This window comes from Sapajus apella, unplaced genomic scaffold, assembly GCF_009761245.1.
Source record: "Sapajus apella isolate SASKATOON/1434 unplaced genomic scaffold, GSC_monkey_1.0 scaffold3, whole genome shotgun sequence".
Classification (NCBI taxonomy): Eukaryota; Metazoa; Chordata; class Mammalia; order Primates; family Cebidae; genus Sapajus; species Sapajus apella.
Window position 1 is genome coordinate 30,058,154 of NW_022436943.1, and position 26,956 is coordinate 30,085,109.

General features: G+C 36.6%; 1 protein-coding gene across 4 annotated transcripts in view; it reads left to right on the forward strand.

The window, feature by feature from the left end:
* The window catches only part of ZFPM2 (zinc finger protein, FOG family member 2), a 465,431-nt gene that overhangs the window by 433,502 nt on the left and 4,973 nt on the right, over positions 1–26,956 (forward strand). For all 4 annotated transcript variants that reach the window (XM_032251596.1, XM_032251604.1, XM_032251622.1 and 1 more), the window contains 2 exons: positions 22,377–22,583; positions 26,136–26,360. In XM_032251596.1, the coding sequence (XP_032107487.1) occupies positions 22,377–22,583; positions 26,136–26,360 (432 nt within the window). The remainder of the gene's footprint in view (positions 1–22,376; positions 22,584–26,135; positions 26,361–26,956) is intronic.

Below are 26,956 nucleotides of genomic sequence, written 5' to 3' on the forward strand. Positions count from 1 at the left end.
TCTCTCTGTCTCTGTCTCTCTTTCTCTCTCTCTGCTCTCTCTGTCTCTTTCTCTCTCTCTGCTCTCTCTCTCTCTCTCTCACACACACACACACACACACACACACACTTTTAGGTGACATTCATTTGCACTGTATTCATTGATTAATGCATTTATCTCTCATTACCATTTGTAGAAGCTGCAGTTAAATTCACATGTATTATCCAAAAAATAAAATGACCTCCTAGATATAACAATATTAATAAAACTAAGTCCCAGGAAAGTAGAAGCATCTGTTAAAAGCAAAATATATTTTCCACTGTTTTAAGCTGAGAAATGTATAAATATCTCTAGAAGCACAGAAGTATCTCTTTATTAATTTGCTAGAACTACCTTGTTCCCTCTATTACAACAGCTCAGTAACCTACAGGTTTTACCCTCTGAAAGAGGGATGTGCTAGCTATGCACATGTGAATTTTACTCCATCATCAAGGCTCTCTCCCAAATGGATAAAAATCTTTTATCAAAGTTTACAGCTATGAGAGTCTTCTGGGTTTGTTATACTGCTGATTTGACATGTTACATTCAGCTAATTGAGAGGTTGCATAACCAAGAACTTTGGAGTGCAGACTTGGGTTCCAGTCACACAATTTAGAATCTCTATAAATTTGAATGACTTATCTCTTGAACTCTCTATTACAATGAATATAATAAAAATACCTACCTTGTAAAATCATTTGGAAAAAAAAATTAGATATCCACAGTTGACATCATGAACTACAAAGCAATGAAAAGTTACTGCCATGTGAAAACAAATACACACGCACACTCATATACACAACACAGCCATATACGTACACATACATACACTGGCTATATGACCTTTGGCACATCACTTAACTCCCTGGAGCTTGATTTTCTTCATCTCTAACAGATCCAGAATTCCCCGGTGATTCCTATCAGGCACGAATACTTACAATCTCATGAGAAACACTGAATGGAGTAAGATAAAAATGTGTCTAGAGATTTGCAAGTTCTGTCTTATTTCAAAATTTTTATTTGGAAGGTTGAAGAAAACGTTTTAGCTCAGGTTTCTTTCTGCAGGATAGTTTGCCATCTATCAGGATGTTCATGTTTTGGGTGGATTTTCATAGTTTTGTTTACTTTCTGTCCTCTAAAACACATATTCAACTATGAAGGAAATATCATTTATGACACACCTATTATATTACATTTGTATTAAAGTAAAAAGAGACCTCTTGCATTTCTGCTGAGCTAGACTTAGCTACTCAAGCTACTCAAGATAAAAATCAGGATCTATTACGAGTTTATTTCAGCCACCATTTTCCTTTGATTGACTCTGATCCTTGCAGTTCCGTTTGAGGCTTTAGTGGGACATTTCTGGGCTCATGGACAGCTTCCTACTATGAGATACTTCAAAGATTCTGATAAACGTTCTTCTCTAGCATAAGAATCTTGTCTTTTTCACCTCTCCTAGGCTTCCCTCTCTTCTCTGACTTTTTATTTTGGGAAAAGGGGAGAAGGCTTGGGAGGGGGACCCAGGTTTCTCACTTTATTATCATTTTATTTATGTCAGAACTTAGTTGGTTCTCCAAGACTATAATCATATAATGATCTTGAACTTGTATTTTTTATGCTCTATCTCCTTTCCCTGTCTTTCTCTTATCACTGCTTATAAAACATTACCACAATTTGTCCTTAGCCTGACCCTACCGCTGTTGAAATCCTTTTCAAGCCTTAATTATATCCTGTCTCGACTTTTTCAGTTCCTTCTTCAGCAATCTTCCACTCCCTAATTTCTTGGCTATACCGAATACGTCAACTAGATTATCCTGGTGGGCCCTTTATGTACAAAGGGAGAAGAATACCATAACCTCAGCAAGACATGTTCTTGATATACCCCCATTTTAATGGTGATTTAAAAAAAGATCATCTGTTGTACTTTTCTTATGTGTGTTAAAAAAATTTTGAGAAAGTGTTGATTCTTTTTTTCTTCCATAATTCCACCTTCACTTTTTCTTTCCCTTTTTATTTATATTTTAAATTTCTCAGGCTATATGTAGAATAGAAAGCAGAATGATCTTTTAACTATCCTTGATCCAGTGAGCTTAGAGCTAAAAGAGTGAATCATGAAAATATTGAAAAAAAATTGCAGCAGAGATTTGCAGAATTCCAACATATTGCCCTTAGCATCTCTTGGGTGCCAGTAACAGTGTTCCTCTAACAAGTGACCTGTACCAGCTCTCCTGTGATACGGAGTTGGCTAACACAGTGCTCTGGAAGACAGCCGAGAGATGAGCTATGGCAATGATGCACTATTATAACACCTAGAGTGTGGGTCTTTGAACTTACAAATGCTTTTATAAAAGAAGAAGATTTTGATCTCAAGGAAATTAACTGAAACTGAAGTCATGTGAGTTTATGCTCAAAAATTTATTTCTCTTCTGTCTCTAAATTTTGTTAATATGGCACCTCATAACCAAGAATTCACCCCCCTACATACATTATTGTGAATAAAATGAGATTCACAGTGTTTAAATAATATTACACAATAATTTATAATTTCCATTCTTTTGATTTCTAATTCAACCTTAGAGGACATATTATTTTGTTACTTAGACTTAATTCTTCTGTTTTGCTGACTAATACCTCGGCTACTCTAAGCTATTAAACCACAAAGCTTCATTTAGAAATTCAAGACCAAAATGCAGTAGTAAAGCATTCTAGGCATCTGTTTGCCAAAACAAACATCAAGCAATCAAAGGAGCAAATATAAGAAAACAAACAACTCACAAAGAGGAAGGTGCAACTTAGTCATAAACTTAGGTAGCTGTGGAGAACTGTAAAGAATATCACCCGCTAAGAAAGGCATAAAGCAATGCCAATCTCCTTCTCTTTCCTCTAGGGAGATATATCTAGATGACTTTCCTACTTTTTGCTCTGCTCACTCTTGGCCTTCTTAGGATGCAGATGCTTAGGTGTGAAGTATGTCTTTGACCTGGGCCCTGGGTATTGATAAAGGAAGAGAAATATGTTGATGTAATGTAGTAATATTGTCCAAGTCAGTGTTTCCGGTAATCTTTATGACTGAGTGTAAAATTCTTCTCTGTCACCTGTACCCTGATTTTAATTCCCAAACCTGTTGTGCTGTATTTGAAGAGAACCTCCTCTGGAGAGGATCTCCCCTGTCTTCTTCTTCTTGTTCTTTTTCCTTTACTCAACACTCATACCTAGAGGCAACTAATGATGCGTGATATAAAACATGAACCTATTTTGCAAAATTCTGTTACAACACCATCCAAATAAGAAGAATCCGTGAAACACTGAAAATAATTCTCTCTTTATTCTTAAAAGTATTGATAACAGCACATTTTTTCCATAACTATTTATATATATTTCAGGGTGAAGACAATATAGTTTTGTTAATCCTGTTGGAAAAAATGGTGTGCTTTTAAATATAGCACTGACCCTTTTGGGCAAATTAATGCATACTAAAATTTATCATTCCAAACTGCACAATGAAGTGCCACAGAAGGCTATACAAGTCTTAGAAAAATTAGCTGGCTCTGGCTTTATCATCACATGAGCAAAAATTTGAGATTTTGCTGTTCATTCCCCTAAGATCACCCACTCATCAGCAACAGCCTTGGCAGAAAGCCACCCTGCCTTCCATGCTGCCCTTCCTAACTGGACTGTGAAGGGCTGACCTGGAAAGACAGATTTTCAAAGCACAGGGCATAGCCAGGACTCCTTTTTCTGTTTGTGGAGTTACAGTGACTTGGAGCCCTGTTTCTTCCTTTGAAAGTATATGATGTGCTATTATGTTGACTGAGCACTTGTTTTTAATTTCTTTTGTTTTACTAATGCTAATATAATTTGTGAGAGATGCTAATGTTCTTAAATGGCAATAAGATTATGGAGCACCTATATTGTGCATATTCTACAAGTACGTGCTTTAAGTTGTCCTTACAAATGATGGTGGAATACAACATGATGCTGATTACATACAATCTCATGGAGATTTTCAAGATCACTTCCCATTCACTTTAATGGGACTTTGCCTAGAAATTCAACAACTGAAACTTTAAAAGTTAAGACCACTGTTAAGCAGCCATACAATTGGGCGTATGGTCCAGAACTTCCACTCAAGAGTGAACAAGGGTTGAGGGTTGAGAATGTAGTGTGATGATGACCACCTTTGTAATATGCAAGGCAAAATTAAATTCAAGTGGGGAAGGCACTATCTGTGACAAAATCACAGTAACAACAGATGGGAGAAGGTGAGTGTACGAGGATTTATAAGGATGGTCATATTTCACATGATGGCGTTTGATTTTAAACTGCCATATATTAATTCTAAAATTCGTCTTAGGATAGAAATTCAGTAACCTTTCAGATAAGGAATGGGTTGAATTTCCATATTTTAGAATAGACCATTACTGAAAGTTTTAGATGTAGAAGTAATAAGCACAGTATTAAAGTTATCTGGTTTTACCTAAATCATGATAGGAAAATACTCAGAGTTAAAAAAAAAATGTAGTTTTTAAAAATAAAAACCTTTCAGCTAAAGAATGGATTGAATTTTCATATTTTATAATAGGCTATCATAAAAGTTTTAGATATAGAACTAATTAACCACACTTAAAATTTTCTAGTTTTATCTAAATTATGACATGAAAGTATCCATTTAGAGCAAAAAAAAGAAAGATTAAAAATAAAAAACAAACAACAAAATTTCTTACACTCTGTCATTAGAGGAAATGAAATACTGCCAGTTATAGACACACTGAGTGATGACTAAATAATGATGAAGTTTTAGAGCTCAGAGCAAAGACTTTCCCTTCTTCAAGGAGGAGAAAGCAGACAGAGGTAAAGAGGAAGGAAAACAGAAGAATGTAACTTCGGATAGACTTTTTAAAGGGTTACATCAGTTTTCTATGTATAATAATCTCAACCATTCAAACCTGTTGTTGTTTTTCTCCTCAGCACACATGATTCCCCTTAAAATTTAGAAGAGGTACATGTGTCTCGGTGCAAATATCTGCTCGAAGAGTTATTATAAGGTGACTTTAAAATATCTGTGATGCAGATTATGAATCCATTCAAAAATAAGATGTTTGCATCCTTCATTTAATAAAGCAAGGTGATAAAAAGCAAGGGAATTGAAACTGCCTTATTTTAGGTGGGAAATTTAGGCCTAGTCACTTGGCAAGTTTGTGTTATGCTTCAGGAACCCAGGCTTCTGTTCTTCTATTTCAGCGGGGAAAGTTACATCTTTATGCTTCCTTATCTTGACATGGGCACGTGAATTGAATGCAGTGCCATTTAGGTGAGCACTGGAGGATAGTCCGTAAATTACCACTAAGTTGTTTAGTCAGTTAACATAAATCTTTGGGGATTGTAAACCTTGGTGTAGTAACTTCACATTTAAGGTAGAATAGAATTAAATAAATAAAGCCCGCATTCTCTTTTCTTCTGGCTGACTTCAAGGAATGCACCGAGCGCCATCTGCTGGTTGTTTCTTTTTCAAACCTATTTTCTTACCAAACCGCTGTCATTTGAAATTGAGCCTAGGTACCTACACGTTATCAGCATGTAAAGGGAGCGTCATGAGGAAAACAAAAGGGCATCTATGTACTATAAATAGCCCTTATTTCGCATGACGGTGTTTGATTTTAAACTACCATATATTAATTCCAAAATTTGTCTTAGGATAGAAATTCAGTAACCTTTCAGATAAGGAATGGGTTGAATTTCCATATTTTAGAATAGACCGTTACTGAAAGTTTAGATGTAGAAGTAATAAGCACAGTATCAAAGTTATCTGGTTTTACCTAAATCATGATAGGAAAATACTCATTTAGAGTAAAAAAAAAATGTAGTTTTTAAAAATGAAAACCTTTCAGCTAAAGAATGAATTGAATTTTCATATTTTAGAATAGGCTATCATAAAAGTTTTAGATATTGAACTAATTAACCACACTATTAAAATTTTCTAGTTTTATCTAAATTATGACATGAAAATATCCATTTAGAGCAAAAAAAAAAGATTAAAAATTAAAAAACCCTCCACCACCATTTCTTTGTGAATATTTTGAAGCAGCCATTAAACATGGAAGTTTGAGCTTAGTCATCTTTAAACATTAAATTATGAGTTAAATCATGTTACAGATTTTTGGTTACTTTTTGTAAAAGACATGACAAGACACCACAATGAAACACAATCACCCATACTCTATTAATTAAAAATAATCTCTATGACCAAAGAATTTCAAAGCCTGGAAAGTTAGGATGAGAAGGAAACAAAGTGTTTCTAGAAAGAATTAGACTTCACATAATTAGTGTCTGACAATTTTCACGTTGTTTAAAATCCACAGCAAATCTTTGTCCTAATATGTCTCTGAAATTCAAGGAACATAGCCTCGTGTGATTTTGCCTGCATTTCAGGTCCTCCATAACCTATGCAGAAAATTAGACCCATTGTTTCCCATTAGCTTTCCTCTCTAGACCAGGCACAATAAGAAATGGGGCCCGTGTGCCATTTCCACTGTTCCTCCAGTAGGCAATTACTAGTTCTCTTATATTTAACAGTAGCTTGTAAAGAAAAGTAATTACCTATGCAGAAGCTCTTAGAAAAATGAAATAAAAACACAAACATCAATTTATAATTATGTTATAATTCAAATGCCTGACACCTATTGTCAGCCCCAGAATTTGAACCTTAATAACAGGACTTGGTCGTTATTAATCATAATAACATATCTTATGGTCTCCATCAGTGGAAATACTGAGCTCTGCTGGAGGGGTAACATGTTTCCTGAAAACAGTAATAACTTGACAAAAGGAACATTGACTAGCAGCAAAGGAATATGGAAAGAAATATAATATTGTTAAAATGTCCATATCAGGGAAGTTTGTGTGTTTAATATTGTGGTTTGTAAAAATAAGTAGGATATTTTGTGAAGAAAAATTCAGATAAATATACTTAAAACTTAAGAAACTTTTATAAAGGCATAAAATGATGTTGGCTGTTCAGAGATGGTTTCCAGAAATATACAAAGCACAGAAATTTAACCCCTTTTCCTAGTTTCTTTCTTCTGTAGCAGTATCTGGTCAGCACCTAAGGGACAGGATTTCTTCTAAGAAAGGAATTTCTGGCTGTTTGAACTTAGTGATGCTGAAATCCAGCTTTTGGGAGAACACCTCTAAGTGCTTGAGGGAGACTAGAAGATTGAAGCCACCCATCTGTGGTGGCAAACTGAGGCCTGCAAACACGGGGTTCTGCCAGCCACGTGGCACTTCCACCCACTGGATACAGCCAGCCCTCCACTCCCCTCCATAACAGTCTAAACTGACTCCCTGGATAAGTTTAATGAGCCTCTTGGAATTTAGATAAAAAAAAAAGCAAAACAAAGAAGAGTAATAGAAATAGACAGGCTGACAAAGGAATAGAGAGGTTCATTTCCAGCTTGGTGCTTGGGGGGGTTTCATCAGGATACGGCAATGGCTATTGCACAGAGAAGTGGAAGGAGAAAGGAAAGAAATTACAAACAGCCTCCTATGATGAACTTGTATAATTTATTCCTCTGCAGAGCAGCAGGCGCAGTGTTTCATTTCTCCCCACCTCCCCCCCGCTTCTTTTCCCCTCCACCTAATTTCAGTGCATTCCCAAGCTAGGCAAGAATGAAAATTAAGCATACCCAACACACAAGTTGTAATGAAAGTGTGGAATGCAATCAGATTATTCATAAGCTTACAAGTTGTGTATTTTAGTGGAGATTTCCTCCCTTCTGCTCCTGATTGCTGATGAAGAATGGTATTTTAATAGGCAGATGGTAAAGACAATTACAGTTAGGGGCTCAGCTGGGAGTTACATCAGTTTATTGCAAATTATTAGTTGATAAATGCTTTTGTTTACAAGCAGAGTCTTAAGCAGCTTTGTAATCAGTTTATCAGCTGCAGGCGAAATTTTGACAGCTCGCCTTTGGGGTGTATGTCACCTCTTGGCTTGTCATTTAAAATCATGTTGGTCAGGGAGCCAGACAGTCAGATGGCTACCTCAGTGCCCCGCTGCAGGTTTCCGCAAAGCACCCAGGGCACAAACCCCAGAATGCTGATGAGTTTCCTGCACAGGCCTTTTCCTGTTGAAATCCCATAAAAACAGCTTATCTGTTTGACTAAACCCAAGGTAGGATACCTGAGTCTCATGGCCTCCAACACATTAATTCAGGTTTTCAGAAAAGCTCTGAATCCCTTTTCATTCATGGGACAAAACTTTCTGAGCATATGCTTCAGTAGAAATCTGGGCCTAATGACAATGACTCTATTTACTTGAAAGAGGCTTTATGAGCTTCTTAGAAAAAAAAGGAAATTGTCTTAATAGAATAAATTGTCTTACAGGAAGAAAATCAAATAAGTACTGTGGAAAGAATACAAGCCAGGAACCAAATATCTAGCAGGAACCTTTTACAAGCTTGGCCCAGGGAATGCCCTCTGAGAGAAGAGGGAAGTTTAGGGGACACACTGGTTTAACCAGCCTGGCTTTGCTTTCCTTTTCTGTGAAATGGAATGATAGTACTTCCTGTTTGCCACAGCTCATTATTTAGATTAATGAGGCTGTTCATGTTTCTGAGTTCTGATCTGACCAAAATATATTCTGTTGAATTTACATTAATAAAGTGTATAAAATTTGAAATGACACAAAATTCAGATTCTGCTTTAAGCTCATTTGCAACATATTTGCTAAAAGAGGATGCCATCATTTAGTAGTGTTACAATATAGCACGACCAAAAAACAATATAGCTTTTTGCATTGGTGTAAGGACATGGTTTATAACCTGATGTGTTCAAAGATACGTATACTTGAAGGGATTCATTTCATTATCAATAGCCTATAAACAATTCTTATTTATCTACTTTTACTTTTCACTCTAACAAAGTAAGTTTTGTAAGCCTAGTCAAGAGAATAATACTCAAATAATCTTATGCAATAGCTACCACTTATTTTTGTTTCTACCTACTGATTTTTTTTTTTTTTTTTTTTTTGACACGGAGTTTCACTCATGCTACCCAGGCTGGAGTGCAATGGCGCGATCTCGGCTCACCGCAACTTCCGCCTCCTGGGTTCAGGCAATTCTCCTGCCTCAGCCTCCTGAGTAGCTGGGATTACAGGCACGCACCACCATGCCCAGCTAATTTTTTGTATTTTTAGTAGAGACGGGGTTTCACCATGTTGACCAGGATGGTCTTGATCTCTTGACCTCGTGATCCACCCGCCTCGGCCTCCCAAAGTGCTGGGATTACAGGCTTGAGCCACCGTGCCCGGCTCTACCTACTGATTATTTATATGCTTTTATTTCCTGGCATATAGGAAAACTTATTAAAGAAAACTTAAGTGGATAGGGAACTAACTACTGAAGTCAGAAGTCAGGTTTCATAGCCAGAAATAGCTATTCCATATCCTATAAAATATTGACATAATACAGAAAGACCTTTGGAAATATGGCTTCAGCTGATACATTTTAAATTATATATAACATGTGTAAAAGCAGAATCTTCTCTTAGTCTCAGAAATATGGATGGGCATCTCTATCCATTGATGTCCCCGCTTCCTCTTTCTGCCTTGGTTACTCAAAGTCCTGAAATCATCACAATAGAAACTGACCACATCGTTTAGTCAAGTTTGTAATTTTAACGTTGGGTTGACATAAGCTTACGGGAAAGCATTTGGGAGAAAACCAGAGTGCAGCTTTTATCCAGCTCCAACATTCAGCACAAGTATTTTTTTCCCCAATTTTCCAGTTCTTAAGCAATTAAATGTTCTACTGACATCACAGGAAAGGCTGCCTAGAGAAGAGTTGAAGAACAAAAGCCTTGATATCTTAAATTTTAAATTGTGTTTTAACATAAAGAGCATAAAAAGTTTGCATTTTCATTTTCTATAATCAAGTTAATGAAGGATAAATAGTGTATTTGGCAAACAGTTTCTGCCAGTTGTCCATTCCTCTTGATTGAAAAAGGGAAAGAATAATTAAAAAAAAAAAAATCTGTCCTGTCCTTTGGTCCAAATATGAAAGGCACACTCCAGAATTTCTGGTCAGGTCTGATTTTTTCTCTTCTCCCAAGAACTTCTAGGATGTTCTATAAAAAGCTGTCAGGAGTGCCAGCATGGGAAAGTTGAATGCCCCAAATGCCCTGCATTGCCTATATAGTACAAATGAAAAACATTAGAGATCATTTAAAAACAGGAAAGACCTTTTGCAAAATGCTTTGATTTATTGCTGTGTATTGTACAGATCTTTATCAATTATTTTACTCTATTTTATTCAAAAACTATTGTAAACTATGAGTTGGCATGTTGCTGCATACGAAAAAAAGGCATTAATCAACTCTAAATAAACAAGTGCAGAGATCTATCTAACAACTATGAAGTAGTTAACACATTTTTAAGCAATTTTATTATAGAAAGAAAGGCTAAAAGAGTAGTGCTTAATTATCTGGACTCCTCTGTGCTGGGCTCCCTTTTGATTGTATTAATGAAGCAGCTGGCCCATTGTTTCCCTTTAATTCCTCTATTGTTTTAAGAATATGTCACAGCTCTTTATTCTTTTATCAGGTGCTGTGCAGGAGGATCCACACAATACCTCATATTCCTACTGTATTTGCCAAGGCACAAAGAAACCTCCAAAGCGGTTTTCAAAGAAGGGGCACCCATAATTTATAAGTTCTATTCCTTCCACTACTCCACTGTCAAGAATTTCAACAGTATTGGATTTGAATTCATTATACAATTTGTATTAAGCAATGTGGTTACGTATAGATATATGTCCTGTGTTAAAGTCTAAACCCTGAGATCTAGGCATTACCACAGGAGATGTTGAAATGGGACAGTTATTTAGCTTTTAAGGAATTATTCTGACCAATCCCTTCCCAGTTTGAAAAGAAAAAAAAAAAAAAAACAGATTTCAGAGAGAGGTATTGTGTGAGATTTTCTAATTATTTAGTAAAAATAAAAGAAGCTAATGACCAAACAAGTATTCCCCTTTTCTCCACCTCCAGAAATATGATACCACTCTGTGTATATATGCATGCATGCGTGCATGCGTGCGTGCGTGCATGCGTGTGTGTGTGTGTGTGTGTGTTGGTTAAATGGCTTATTCCCCCAGAGAATGGCTTTAATTTTACTTGAATGTGCCTACAAGATATCATGATTTACTTCATAGGCCAATGTGTAATCTTCATTAATTAAGTGCTTGTCATCAGTTGACCATCTTTTTCCATTGTACATGGAGGAGATAGACTTTTTAGATCAATGAAGAAATATCAGGTTACGTCTTAAGGAAGCAAAATGCTGTAGCAATTTAGTATATTGTATCTCATATTTTGTGCAAGAGCTATTTAAAAATACTGGTTCTGTTATGCATAAATACTTTTTCTCCAGCTTTTTATTAAAACCACAAACATTACCCATGGTAAAATAATATTGAGGGCCTGCGTCACAGAAACTGTCACTTTGGTTTTTTTTCACGTATGTGTCTTTTTTCTTTATTTTTTCTTATTAAATATCTGTATTTTGGATGATGTTTTATTGATGATTGTTTTCCCCCAGATTTTCTAGTCCAAAAAAGAAAAATGAGACTTAATGATGATGTTATGCAGTAAAAATCATTAACCTTAACTTTTAAATGTCTTTAGAAAAGCCATTAGAATAACTTATTATTTTAAACCATCTATTTCCTTTTGTATTGTTAGGTGAGGATATATGGGTTTTGTTTTTGTTTTTTAGCTTAAAAAGTTTCACACTGATACTCCTATCTATTGCCTGAGGCTCCTTATCCTACTATATATTGAGGCAGAGTAATACAAAATCTAAATGTGATTTAATTGGTTCAATTTGCTATATATTTTTATGCTAAGCTTAGGTCCGTATCTTGATGAACCCCTGTAGATGTGCTAGAGGTTTACAGCTTCACATTCCTTGTATTTCCTTATTTCTATAGAGCAAGTGTCTATCAATCACACAGATAAATTAGAAAGAAACATGTATAGACATAACACATGGAAAAGATTTTTCAGCATGCTATGTAATTATTAACCTGATTTTTACCATTGTTAGAAGCCATGAATTGCAGATAGCATGGATGAAGTTAAAAGCTTTTATTCTGGATACATTTTGCCTATACAGAACTCTATAGGTATGGTCGAACAAAATAATTGAAGCTTTGTCAGCTCTGTAACCTAGCAACAGATAATACTGTTAGGTTACTGAATTGCTCCTGGTTGACAAGTAGGGAGTATTTTTGTGTTTATCATGTTTGCTAATGATGGGATCCTTTCCAAAAGGCTTGTCTTAATCTTAATTAGAGTTTATCAGCAGAGGTCTGCATGACATTGTGCAGAGACTGATTTCATAAATAATAAAAAGTGCAAGTGAAAAATTTGGCAGGCTGGGAAGATATTTAAGGCCACTGCTTCTAGTCAGAGGAGCATGAATTTCCAAAATATAATCGAGTTTGAACTGTGACTTTATTCTTTATTATTAAAACTTGTAGTATACTTCACTGCAGTTTTGACAGCAATTATAAGAAAAATTTATAAGCTTCCTGTTAAAAACCATATCTGGTTGTACAAGAACCTTCATCAGAAACATTACTTAGAACAGCAAATATATGCTTTTTCAAGAATGTCAAGGTCTTAGTAGTTATTAGTTTTCATGGAACCTTGAATAAGTATTTGTCCTTTATTTGTGAAGGGAGTGGTATGTGAATATGAAGACTGAGGAGAGTGACTATGTTTGCAGCATAAGAGACAGACAAAGAGAGAATCCTAAAATAACCTTTCCATTTGGTGGAAGCGAGGAAGGTATCAGATAGCTGCTTCTGTGCCTGATGTCATTTGATAAAGATTTCATGCCCATGCCGGAGGAATGTGATTTTTTTGCTCTGGTTTGCACAATATGATCTTTCCACAGTTTTGGAGAATGCATTACTATTGATGATTCCTAATAATAAAATACAACCCTTCAAAATAAAAAATTAAACATTGTAAAACTAAATATAATCAACAAATTTACCAAGTTCCTGACTGGCTTATTCAGTTGAAAGATGATGCTCAGTCATTACATCATTGTTTATCCACTTCCTTCACCATTTCACGCATCATTCCTACATTCTTCCAACATTGCAGGAAAAGGGAACATCTAAAGCTATTTTCAATTGTCATTTTCTGAGATTCAAAATGGACATCATCTCTACTGAATTGTCTGAACACTCTTGTGAAATATTTGATCCTCAAGAGACTTTTTTGTTTATAGAGCTTAACTCTTTCTACACTACATAAAGTGCAGATAGTTTACTCCTGTGGCAGATATTCTTGGCTATGGAAGCAAACTAAGCCCTCCAGAGAGCTTCTAAAAAATACTGAAGCCCAAACTTCAGTCCCAGAGACTGATTGGATGGCTCTTGGATAGGGCCCAAAATCAGTGTTGGTTCCAACTTCCCCTTGGGACTATATCATGCAGTCAAGATCGGGAGTCAGTGCTTAATGATTAAGTAGAATCTTCTGCCCCTTTTAATGTCCAGCTAAACTTGCAATTTAACTAAACAATTGGGAAAGTGCTGCATTTGTATTTTATATTAACAATTGAGCTTAATGTATGTGAAGTGCTTAGAACAGTGCCTGGCACATAGTAAGTGCTTTCTAAGTGTTGGCTGTTTTAATGAGGTTAGTCACATTACAAGATAACTTGGAGTTGGCCAGGCATGGTAGCTCCACCTGTAATCCCAGCACTTTGGGAGGCTGAAGCAGGAGGATCCCTTGAGCTCAGAAGCTTGAGACCAGGCTGGGCAACATGGCAAAACCCAATCTCTACTAAAAATACAAAAGTTAGCTGGGAGGGTAGCACATGCCTGTAATTGCAGCGACTGGGTGGCTGGAGTGGGGATCACCTGAACCGGGAGATGGAGGTTGCAGTGAGCTGAGCCGTGATTGCCACTGCACTCCAGCCTGGTGACAGAGACCCTGTCTCAAAAATAAAATAACTTGAAGTCACTTCCACACCACACATATAAATCTTATTCTCCATATTGTAGCTATGCATTTAAAAACTCTAATGTGTAACCTGCCTAATGCTGCTTCACCCATATTGTTGATTCAGAGAGATAACTGTGCTAATTATTCACTTAGTAATGAAAGTAAGAGTGTTGCAGAGTGAACACTAGATGACACCATGGCTTAGGACACCTCGTTTTTCATACAAAATCTAGAGCCAAACTGCCTTATTTAAATCTCATCTCCCATATTTCCTTCTCATCCTCCAGTTCCCCTCTAGCTGTGTAACTTGGAACAACTTACATGTCCAGCCTCATGATCCCACAGTAAAATGAGAGTCAATAAAAGCCACCTCACTGCTTTCTTGGGGGAAATCAATAAGATAATTCATGCAAAGCTTTTAGCACAGTGCAGGTGTGTAGCACATAGTAACCACGTCATTTATTATTAGTACATTGATGATAGAAGCATTAAAAAGATGCTCACAACTGGATGATAACTATCTAGTCTAAGACTGTCATTTGAAATGATGTAGGTAAAGTGATTTTCCAAGCTCACACAGTAACTAATAACAAAGTCAGGACTAAACTAAACTTTCTTACCAATAAAGTGCTCTTTATAGTTCATCTTTGAGTTAAGGACAAATAAATTTTTGTGATTTCAGGTGCCACCTGCACTTCATTAAGCGTGTAATTCCTTAAAATAAGAACATTTACCCTGGAATGGCAGTGTAAAGAAAGCAGTAAAAGTTTTATTAATGAAGCATAGAGTTGTCCCTCAGTATTCATTGTGGATTGATTCCAGGATCTCCCTTGGACACCAAAATCTGAGGGTGCTTGAGTACTTGATATAGAACTTGATTGGTTTTTTTATTTGTATTATTCTTCATTGTTGTAATTTTGGAGTATTTTATGACTTTGGTTGAATCCAAGGATGCAAAACCCAACAATGTGGAGCATATATTTACATCACCAATGTCCACCCAACACTTTTACAGAATTCCATTTTTTTAAAATTGTACTTTAGGTTCTGGGGTACATGTGCAGATCATGCAGGATCGTTGCATAGGTACACACGTGGCAATGCAGTTTGCTGCCTCCATCCCCCCGTCATCTATATATGGCATTTCTCCCCATATTATCCTTCCCCAACCTCCCCACTCCCTACTGTCCCTCCCCAGCCCCCACGAACAGACCCCAGTGTGTGATGCTCCCCTCCCTGTGTCCATGTGTTCTCATTGTTCAACACCCGCCTATGAGTGAGAACATGCTGTTTTGATTTTCTCTTCTTGTGTCAGTTTGCTGAGAATGATGGTTTCCAGATTCATCTATATCCCTACAAAGGACACAAACTCATCGTTTTTTATGGCTGCATAGTATTCCATGGTGTGTATGTGCCACATTTTCCTTGTCCAGTCTATCATCGATGGGCATTTGAGGGTTGGTTCCAGGTCTTTGCTATTGCAAACATTGCTGCAATGAACATACATGTGCATGTGTCTTTACAATAGAATGAGTTATAATCCTTTGGATATATACCCCAGTAATTGGTTTGCTGGGTCAAATGGAATTTCTGTTTCTAGGTCCTTGAGGAATTGCCACACTATCTTCCACAACGGTTGAACTAATTTACATTTCCACCAGCAGTGTAAAAGTGTTCCTATTTCTCCACATCCTCTCCAGCATCTGTTGTCTCCAGATTTTTTAATGATCACCATTCTAACTGGTGTGAAATATCTCAATGTGGATTTGATTTGCATTTCTCTAATGACCAGTGATGATGAGCATTTTTTCATGTGTTTGTTGGCCTCATATATTTCTTTTGAAAAGTGTCTGTTCATATCCTTCGCCCACTTTTGAATGGGTTTATTTTTTTCTTGTAAATCTGTTTTAGTTCTTTGTAGGTTCTGGATATTAGCCCTTTGTCAGATGGCTAGATTGCAAAAATTTCCATTCTGTTGGTCACTGATTCACTCTAATGATTGTTTCTTTTGATGTACAGAAGCTCTGGAGTTCAATTAGATCCCATTTGTCTATTTTGGCTTTGTTGCCAATGCTTTTGGTGTTTTAATCATGAAGTCCTTGCCTATGCCTATGCCCTGAATGGTTTTGCCTAGGTTTTCCTCTATGGTTTTTATGGTGTTAGGTCTTATGTTTAAGTCTTTATCTGGAGTTTATTTTAGTGTAAGGTGTCAGGAAGGGGTCCAGTTTCTGCTTTCTGCACACTGCTAGCCACTTTTCCCAACACCATTTATTAAACAGGGAATCCTTTCCCCATTGCTTGTTTTTGTCAGGTTCATCAAAGATCAGATGGTTGTAGATGTGTGGCATTGCCTCCAAGGCCTCTGTTCTGTTCCATTAGTCTACATCTCTGTTTTGATACCAGTACTATGCTGTTTTGATTACTGTAGTCTTGTAGTATAGTTTGAAGTCAGGTAGTGTGATGCCTCCCACTTTGTTCTTTTTGCTTAGGATTGTCTTGGCTGTGTGTGCTCTCTTTGGTTCCATATGAAGTTTAAGGTGTTTTTTCCAGTTCTGTGAAGAGGTTCGTTGGTAGCTTATACAGTTGTCCCTCAGTATTCATTTTGGGTTGGTTCCAGGACCTCCCCTGGACACCAAAATCTGAGGGTGCTCGAGTACTTGATATAGAACTTTATTGGTTTTTTACTTGTATTCTTCATTATTGTAATTTGGGGCTATAATTATCTGACTTTGGTTGAATCCAAGGATGCAGAACCCAACAATATGGAGCATATATTTACATCGCCATATGTCCACCTAACACTTTTACAGAATTCCATTTGTTTTCATATTAATATGCCATTAATGTGGATTTGTGTATTGAAAATCCACTTGGTTTAAATTTGGGGCACAGTGAGCATACTGCTTCTTATGAAAGCCACAGAAAACTTATGTTTAGGTATCTTAAATTTCACTGCTATATGGAGATGACAGTAACACTCCACTGGCCCTGGAAACAGGCAGAAACTCAGATCAATCAATTGAACAGGAATTAAATTGTTCAAAAGTGTTCAGATCTACGTAAGTCTCCTGAGTTCATTCAAATGAAAAGACTTAAAATGCCCAAATAAAGTGAACTCCATCTTAGCAGCAACTTCATCTCACTAGGTACTTGACTTTCAAATTGGATTAAATCGTTTTTCTAGGAAAGTTGAGAAGGAAAAATACCTTATACTCTGTATTTTTTGTGTTTTTCTTTTTCTTTTTTTTTGGGGGGGGTTCCTAAAATCATATGAAGCCACTTTATAAAAGTTATATTCTTATTCTTAGCTATGGCTAAAAAATTTTATGCCATTGTTCTACGTTCACAGAGGATGTTTTCTAGTGAAAAAAATGTACCCTCATTTTCCCCAATTTTCAAAATTCTGATAAAATACATATAAAATGTAGTATGTTAGCCATTTTCAAGTGTACAGTTCAGTAGTATTCACATTGTTGTGTTACTATCACCACATCCATCTCTAAACTCATCATCTTATTCACACTAAACCTAAATCCTCATCCCCCCCATCCCTAGCCCCTGGAAACCACCATTCTACTTTCTGTCTCTGTGATTTGGGATCCCCTAAGTACTTCATATAAGTGGAATCATACAGTATTTATCTTTTTGTGATTGGCTTATTTCATTTAGTACAATGTCCTCAAGCGTCATCCATGTTGTAGCATACATCAGAATTTCCTTTCTTTTCAAGGCAGAATAATATTCAGTTGTATGTGTGGATCACATTTATTTTTCTCATCCATTCCTCTGTCAGTGGATACTTCCGTGGGTTGCTTCCATGTTTTAGCTGTTATGAACAATGCTGCTATGAATCTGGCTGTTTAAATATCTCTTTGAGATTCTGCTTTCCTTTCGAGTATGTATCTATAAAGTAGAATTGCTGAAATCATAGGTAATTCTAGTCTTAATTTTTGGATAACTCATCATTTTGTACAATTTTACATTCCCTGCAACAGTGCACTAGGGTTCCAACTTTTCTACAGCCTTAGCAACACTTGTAATTTTCTGGGGTTTTTTTTTGCTTTGTTTTGTTTGTTTGTTTGTTTTTGATACCGGTGCTCTCATTTTAAACCCAAATGTGAGACCCTATGGCTTGTTTATGTTAAGCATGAGGTCAATTGGTAAAAGATATCAACATAGCTAGATATCAACATGACAGCATTTTCATGTGCCTGGATTGCTTCTTAATTTACATATATACTAGTACCCTCCACACAATTGTAAATTAAAGTGAGTTATATTTATCTCAGCTCTGAAATAGTAAAGTACGAAACTGGTTCTCCTGCTCCTTCAGATCTACATAGATTGCTAGAAACGATTTCTATTTCTAACTGATCCATGAACAAATGCAACCTTATTCCTTCTTTTCTAAAATGAGTTAACTGCCTCTAGCGAAATGCAGACAGATCTGCCCATTGAATTCATAGGTGGGCCTTTTCTTTCTGGTGAGATTTCTTTCCTCTTGGATTTAGGAGGGCAGTAAGAAATGAGAATAATAACCCCAAGCGGACAAAACCAAAACTATAATGGCTAACAATTATATAAACATTTATTATATGTTATTATATGATTATGTCAGGTGCTGTTCTTAACCTTTAACACATATTAGCTCATTTAATCCTCATAATGACATCATGAGTTCAGTACTATTTATCATCTTTCACATTTTCAGGAATGATGAAACTCATAGAAGTTGTCACCTAAGCATTCTACCTAAGTCACACACATAATAAGTGGCAGAGCCAAGATTTGCACCCAGGAAGTCTGGTTCCATTGCCTAAACATCCCCCAAGAGTGATTACACTGAAAATTTTATTAGCACCAGTAATTGAAGTTACGTTACAATATCTCGGTAATCACTTCTATAAATGACTACCTCAAGTTTGTTCTAGATTCACCATCTAAAAACTAAGCCAAACAGTTTTTTTAAAAATCCAACCCTTGATTTTTGTGGTAACATTCTTTTGATTTCCCTCTAGCTTTTTCAAATGTAAGCTCTTGGTACATTTTAATGATCTCATATTCTCTGTGCACATCCTAAATGTTGAGATACCCTGTTTCTTTGGTGAGCCTCTTTTCACTCCATACTCTCTCTGGGTTACCACATGAATGCAGAGAGCATCCATGATCAATTGGAATGTGGTGATCACTTCCAAAATATATATATATTTCTTCTTCTTGCTTGTATGTCTTCTCTAAGGTCCGTCTTCTTCCTAGATAAATTCACCAGAAGTCTGTCAGGTACCCCAAACTTTACATTTTCAAAACAGAATCCATTATTTCTATGCATGCACATATATACACATACACACAACACACACACACACACACACACACACTTGGGACTTTGCAGTTGGACAGACAAAAGTGTAGGTCACAATTCGGTCACTGACCCTGTGTACAGCTTTGAGAAACTTAGTTATCCTCTCTAAGCTTTAGTTTTCTCAAGTCTAAAGTGCGGGAAATATTACCTACTTCATAGAGTAATTGACAAGATTTAAAAGATTAATTACATACACCGTTTATCAGGCCCAAAGAAAATACTCCTGGTTGGACACCATGGCTCACACCTGCAATCCTAGCACTTTGGGAGGCCAAGGTGAGAGGATTTGTTGAGCCCAGGCGTTCTAGACAAGCCTGGAAAACATAGTGAGACTCCATCTCTACAAAAATTAATTAATTTTTAAAAATTAGCCCAGAGTGGTGGTCATGCCTGTAGTCCCAACTACTTGCTGGGGTAACTTTTCTATAATTCTAAACCTTCGCACATGCTCATTTATGGTCCTGCCTACACATGCTTTTGCTATTTTACCTCTATTTGTTCTTCATGAGCTAATAAAAACGTCACCTTGGATAGCTTGCCTAACTTATCCAAGAAGTGTCAGTTACTCATTCCTCTCACATTTTCTTTAGCATTAGGGGATGATACCCTTAATGTGATATTGTAATATATTTGCATATATGTGTGTATTCTAATTGTGGAACTACATGGGAAGCCATAGCGCCCAGCCTAGCACACAGCAGAGATTTCAATGAATAGCTGATTAGTGAACGATTTGAAAGACTAAATCCAAAATTAACTGACTTCCTCTTAAGTCCAACAGTACATTTTCACTCTTATTTAGCCTTTTGGAATGATATGTTCTGGCTAAACCATTAAGTGAGATAAAGTGATAAAGATTATAAAATTTAAAACATTATTGGGTACTTCTGAAAACACAAATATATATTACAACTGCCAGGTCATTTAATGATGCATAAAAATGAATTTTTGTTCACTTTTATTTGAAGTTGTTAGAATTTTTAAATTTAATTTTACTTATTTATTAAGTCTTTTGGTTCAAAATTTGAGCATAAACACTCGGAGTCGTCCTACTGCATAGCTTACTGCAGTGATAAAGATTATTTGTGGCTGGGCATCTTCTCTAAGACCTCAATTTCTCTTGGGCACCTGAGTCCAACTCTTCCCTTACTTTTGTGAAAGGTACACATAGCTGGCCTTACCAATGATGTAAAATTAATGACTGAAATCTAGTGACTCCGAGAGATCATATGAACCAAACCTGAATTGTGGTTTCTTGCTGTGTCTCCCATATCTCTCGATTACACAGCCTCAATAAACTGTATTCCAGAGGAAAGATAAGGTGCAAATGATTAAATGATTACCTTGTCTACAGTTGCAAGTAGTTTGGATCCCTATGCCCATCAGAGAAGGCATAGAAGCTAATCACAGAAGCCTTCTAGGGGGAAGAACAGCAGAAATACCACCACTCACACTTTCACCGCTCCTCTGATTTCACCATGATACGATTTAGCTTCTATTATTTGAAAATAAGTCAGTCAAAGCAAAATGAATCTGTTTTATTCAACTGTGGCAAACTTGAATGCTTTCAGATACATTTGTGACAAAGTGAAAAAAAAGTTGTTTTCTGGCATTTTAGTATATTTGTTACTTTGAAACTTTCACACAAATTTGGGGTCTGTAGTCTTAGCTTCATTTTTTAACAAACATATACTGTCACAGATGGTATTTTGTCTCCTTACCTTTAAAACTTAATCAGCTGGTTTAATTAATTACCCAAGGTTTCTCTAAAACAATGTTCTGATTCTTCTGTGTAACTCTGCCATATCACATGCTGTTATCTTTTCCACCAGATTTTTTTACCACAAGTTGTTTAAAATCCATGAGCTCTAAGGGTGGAAAAAATGAAGTGCAGTTGAAAAGACAGTTATGTTGAAAGATAAACAGAGCAATATGACTTATCAAAATGGGTACAATTTTTGCCTGCTTAATGAGTGCAGTACATAGCCTTCCAGTATATACACAATTAAAAAAAGAGCTTTATAACATATCAAGTATGCTACATTATTTCAGGCATAACTGTATAGGATACGTATCTAGGCCTGAGAGTGTAGATAACAAAATATAAGTGCTTTGCCTGTCTAAACATCTTAAATAAATGAGCATTCGCTATCACATTCCAATACATTAGAAGATGTACTTGCATAGTTAATTTTTCTTTTTAATGCACCACATGTGATCACTGAAGTGCAGTGCCAGAGTATATCTTAGTGTTTGAAGGGACATTTCTTTTCATTTAAACAAATCTTTATTTAAATAAGCCTTTTTGAAAGGATTTTTGGCATATCTTCATTTCAGGAAGTTCAGTCAGGGTAAATGGAGATAAAGAAGCTACATTATACAGAATATTATATAAGTAAAGATAATTCAGCCAAAAAAAAATGGCAGCAGACATAGCAGAGTACAACCACCTGAATTTCATTTTAATTTTCTAGATTTTCGGACTTTTTGTTTACTTGTTCTGTAGTTTTGGCATCTAGTATTGATATGATGGAAGTATTTGGGGGAAAGAGAGAGAAAAAGGAGAGAGATAAATAACTTCTTACTTTAATAAAGAATAACTTCAAAGGCTCACATGAAATAAATTTCAGCAGTTAGGTCCCTACCATGCTGGTTTTTAGGTATGGTGCCAATGTAATCGTGTGGTTACTGATTTAGGCAAGCCCCGGAAAGCAAACAACTGAAAAAATTTCTACAAATTATGTTTATACTGTACTTTCTTAGTCTACTCCTACTTCTGGTCACTAAACCGTTCATTTAATGCAGGGAGTACAATTTTCCACACAGGAGGCAAGAGGAGCACAGCTGTGGCCTTGATCAAACACTTCACTCCAGTAGAAACTGGTACGAAAAACATGAGAAGAAGCTATGGATATCAATCTAGTGTACAACAGACTCAAGCATCCTATGTCAATTTTATCTTTTTCTTCTTTCTTCTTAATAGGGGGTCAGCTTTGGTGTACAACTACGAAGGCCATCTCTGAGGGTGAAGAGCTAATTGCCTTTGTGGTGGATTTTGACTCAAGGCTACAAGCTGCCAGTCAGATGACTCTCACAGAAGGGATGTACCCTGCACGCCTGCTGGACTCAATTCAGCTGCTTCCTCAGCAAGCTGCCATGGCTTCTATTTTGCCCACAGCTATTGTCAATAGTAAGTGCTCAGTGCTGTGTAGCCCAGCTTTATAGAGGTGATGGGAATTTATGGGAGAAAAAGAAAATGCCTACTGACAACCAACTAGAAACAGACCTTTTCCTTTAGTGTTTTGGTTTCACTTTATCATCGTGTGTGTGTGTGTGTGTGTGTGTGTGTGTGTGTGTGGGGTCACTTCTCCTGGGAGTATAGATAACTCCAGCCATTTCAAATCAGATTCCTGAATGACACACACACACACACACACACACACACACACACACCCCTGATATTCTATATGAGTTGAATATTTAAGGCTACTTAGCTGTGAGAAGGTGAGCACCTTTCATTAATGCTTCCATAGTAGAAAAATTTTGGTATTCTTTAAGGGCCATAGAGTTAAAAACTTGAAAAAAAGAAACGGAATACAAAATCAAAGTTTGATTATATATACTAATGAAAAGGAAGTGTATCCTGGATAAATCAAGATATATGCTAATGCAAAATGGTAAAATAAATGCATTATCAACTTAGAATACTTTATATGGAGAATTTTTAAGTAGGCCCTGGCAAATTTACCTTTGTGGTTTTATTTCGTAAAAAAGAAATTGAACTTAGTTTATATTCTTGTGTCACAGAGGATACTACATATGATAGAAAATCTGTGGTCTGGGGTCCCAAAATCTGTGTTCTAGACAGATCTGCTTTTATCTAGCTCTATGAAAAAACAGTAGCAGACATATCTTACAAAAAAAATAGATTCTGAAGTTAGCAGGTAAGCAAAAAATTCCATCTAGTCAAAAATATACTTTAAAATCTCTGAGGCTCTGAATGAGGCAGAAGAGAAATCTGAAAATGCAATGATGTCTTTATATTAAAATATAAAATATTCAACTATAATTAGATTATTACTATAATATCATCCTTTAAAGAAATTATCAAATGATTCTGAAATTACTGTGCATTCAATCAATGGATATAGTACTTCCCATCTAAGCTAGTATTATTGGATTTCCTTAAGGTAAATGTGCTTATTTTCTTTCTTGGATCTTTATTTTGATTCTGATAGTGAGGAACCTGAAGTAACATGGATCCAACCTGAATTTGAAGTAAAAGGATTTTATTACCAAAGACTCTAGGAGTATCTGATGTTATTAAGAAGCTCCAATGTATGGACGTTAATTCTAATTATAGTGGAGAGTATACTCTGTTTGCTTTCTATAGCAAGACAACTATTTATTTCACATAGTTCAGCATAGATGCAGAGAGCTTTTGCTTTCATTCTGAAATTAGTGAGTTAAATTCATCCTGCTTAAATGGACACTTTACTAAACTGTGTAGCCTCATGAATAGCGTAAATGAAAGGAACTTGGGAGGCAGGGGTTAAATAATACACAGTAGTACATAATTTTAAAATTAAATGTTAATTTGAAACTTTGTATTACACTTGCTATCCTTACTTCCCTTTCACTAGAATTTGATCATTAGTTTTTCTCCTTATCGTCTTTCACACGCTCTCCCTGAGTCATCTCCTTTACTACCAGGGATGCTACCAACAAGCATAAAAAACAGTTCACAAATTATAAGTTCAGCCATTTCTGCAGCATTTTAAGCCTATGTTGCCACTTATCCCATATTCTTATTATAGAAATATTAGATTCCACATGTCTAACATGAACATGTGCCACAGTTTGCCTGGCTTAGTCCCACTGTACATTTTTATCTGGCATCCCTGTGGATGGTGACCCCTTTCTCTAAGTTGAGAAAGTGCTGGGTTTGCACAATACAAGGTCAGATTTGGTCACACTATACATGCCCTAGCCTGAAGACATCAGCTCTCCATATTCTGTTCCCTGTGTAGATGTGAAACCATTACTGACACAGAAGCTTGGGAGCAAAGCAGAGTCTTATTCATCCATTCTAGAATCTAATCACGAAGCATTTTTCATGACTTATAGTCAGTTCTACTTTCTCAGCGTAATTCTTCCTCTCTGCCACCCTTGCAATGGAGGCATTATGGAAGAATGATTAAGACCAGATTCCAATCCCATTTCAACCACTGTTGTGACCATGGATGGGCAAGTTACCTAACCCATTTCCTCACCTATAAATGGCTGAAGGGGGGAAAAAAACATAGAGAAATTTACCACAAGCGAACACATGAAAATGACACATCATAGCATGACTTGATAAATACAGTACCCATATCAGCTACAGTTCAGACCCCATTGTGATCCACTTAGAGTACTGCAGTTGCCTCCCACTAGTCAAAAGTCTTTCTTCTATGTTCAGTACCTTCAAAACTAGACTCCGCTGCTATGATTCCATAATATCTGATTATTTCAGTGCTTAAAATGATTCAGTGATGCTTCATAATCATTAAGACAAACTCTAAAACTCGTTGGGAGTGTGCAGTTCTTTCCCACTCTTTCCCTGCCTCCTACAGCCCCTTCTCCCCCACTCCTATCATACAGAACAGCCTCCCAGTTTCCCAGCCCTTCTCTCAGGCTCCCATGGCTTTACCTGGGCCGTTAACTTGATCAGGATGCCCCAACCCCTCTTCTCCACCTAACTAGCTTAATTTTATCCTTCACACCAAACTTCAGGTTGAGCTAATTATCTTTCCTCTAAGCCCATCTCTAATCTCCTCCACCCTCCACTCCTGTCATCAGCCTCTTTTCCAGGCTCCGGGGCATTCCTCAGATACCTCAATCAGAACAGTAATTAGGCTGTAATGTAATTAGCTGACCACATGTTCATCAACTCAAGGAGACTGTAGGAATCCTAAGGCCAGCTGTTTCATCCTTCATTTTGTTTTATACCTAGCCCAACAGAGTTGGGCACATAGTAGCCACTCCATAATTACTGTGTTAAAAAAAAAAAAAAAAGTGATGTCAGAGGATAGCATCAAGGCTAATATTAGTTCAGCCATCACATCCTTACCTTTTAATCATCAGATAAGTTAATTTACATCACTATAAATGTATATTTTTTCTAACTCTAAATACAATTTAAAATCAATATCTTAGGCTGGGCACAGTGGCTCTCACCTGTAATCCCAGCACTATGGGAGGTCAGCGCAGGTGGATCACTTGTGGTAAGGAGTTTGAGACCAGCCTGGCCAACATTCAGAAACCCTGTCTCTACTAAAAATGCAAAAATTAGCCAGGTATGGTGGTGCTCACCTGTAATCCCAGCTACTTGGGAGGTTGAGGCAGGAGAACTGCTTGAACCCAGGAGGTAGAGGTTGCAGTGAGCTGAGATCACGCCACTGCACTGCAGCCTGGGTAACAGAGTGAGAATCTGTCTCAAAAAATAAAATAAATGTCTTGCGTTTTAATGTTGGAGTCTCCTCTTTCTAGAGTGTGGGAAGTTAAATTACAGACTATAACATTTCTCTAAAAGCCACGTCCTGTGCTGTAGGACAACACCAAAGACTGTACCCACCCCTGTCTGATTGCCCAATTCAGAACCTGAGAGCAGAGTCTGAGTAAAATTGAACTAAATGCTGTTTTACTCCCATTTGGTTTCAAACGGATAGCAGCAAATGTGTCTCTGTGTTTTTACCTGCAGAGGATATATTCCCTTGCAAGTCCTGTGGCATCTGGTATCGGAGTGAGCGGAATCTGCAAGCTCATTTGATGTACTACTGCAGTGGGAGGCAAAGAGAAGCTGCTCCAGTGTCAGAGGAAAATGAAGACAGTGCCCATCAGATTTCCAGCCTGTGCCCCTTCCCGCAATGCACCAAGAGCTTTTCAAATGCTCGAGCTCTAGAAATGCACCTGAATTCACACAGTGGTAAATGCCCCTTTTGTTTCTTCTGTTGTTCCAGAAGACTCTATTATTTTTATAAATATATACATGCATTATATATGTACATCTATCTATATCTGTCTATCTGTATCTATCTAAAACATCAAAATTGAACTTTCCGGGCCAACCAGTGTGATCTTAAGCCACTTACACTCAGCATATTTTACTCGAAGGACTTGGGTCTGAATTCTTTTCTGACAAATTCAGTGCTCCGATCATAGGACTGAGGTTTTAGAAAGCATATTATTTTCAAAAGAAAGTCTCAATACTCTTCGAATATTGTCATGTATTGCTTTAGTGTCAAACAATCTTTGGAAGCTGACCATAGTGTTTCCTATATGGTAGGGAAGAAATAAGAGGTACATAATATAAGTGTTTACTGAATTGAAATAAAGCTACCATATTGATAGATCTAATTAAAATTATACTTCAGGGATGTTTACTTTTAAATATGGATCTGTAAAATATTCTTGACTTCCAAAATATGCATTAAAACAGCTTAGCTGGCTTTTATGACATAAAGCTACTTTTAGTACTATGTTTTAAAATTCCTTAAGAAAAAATAGGCTATAAAATAAGCT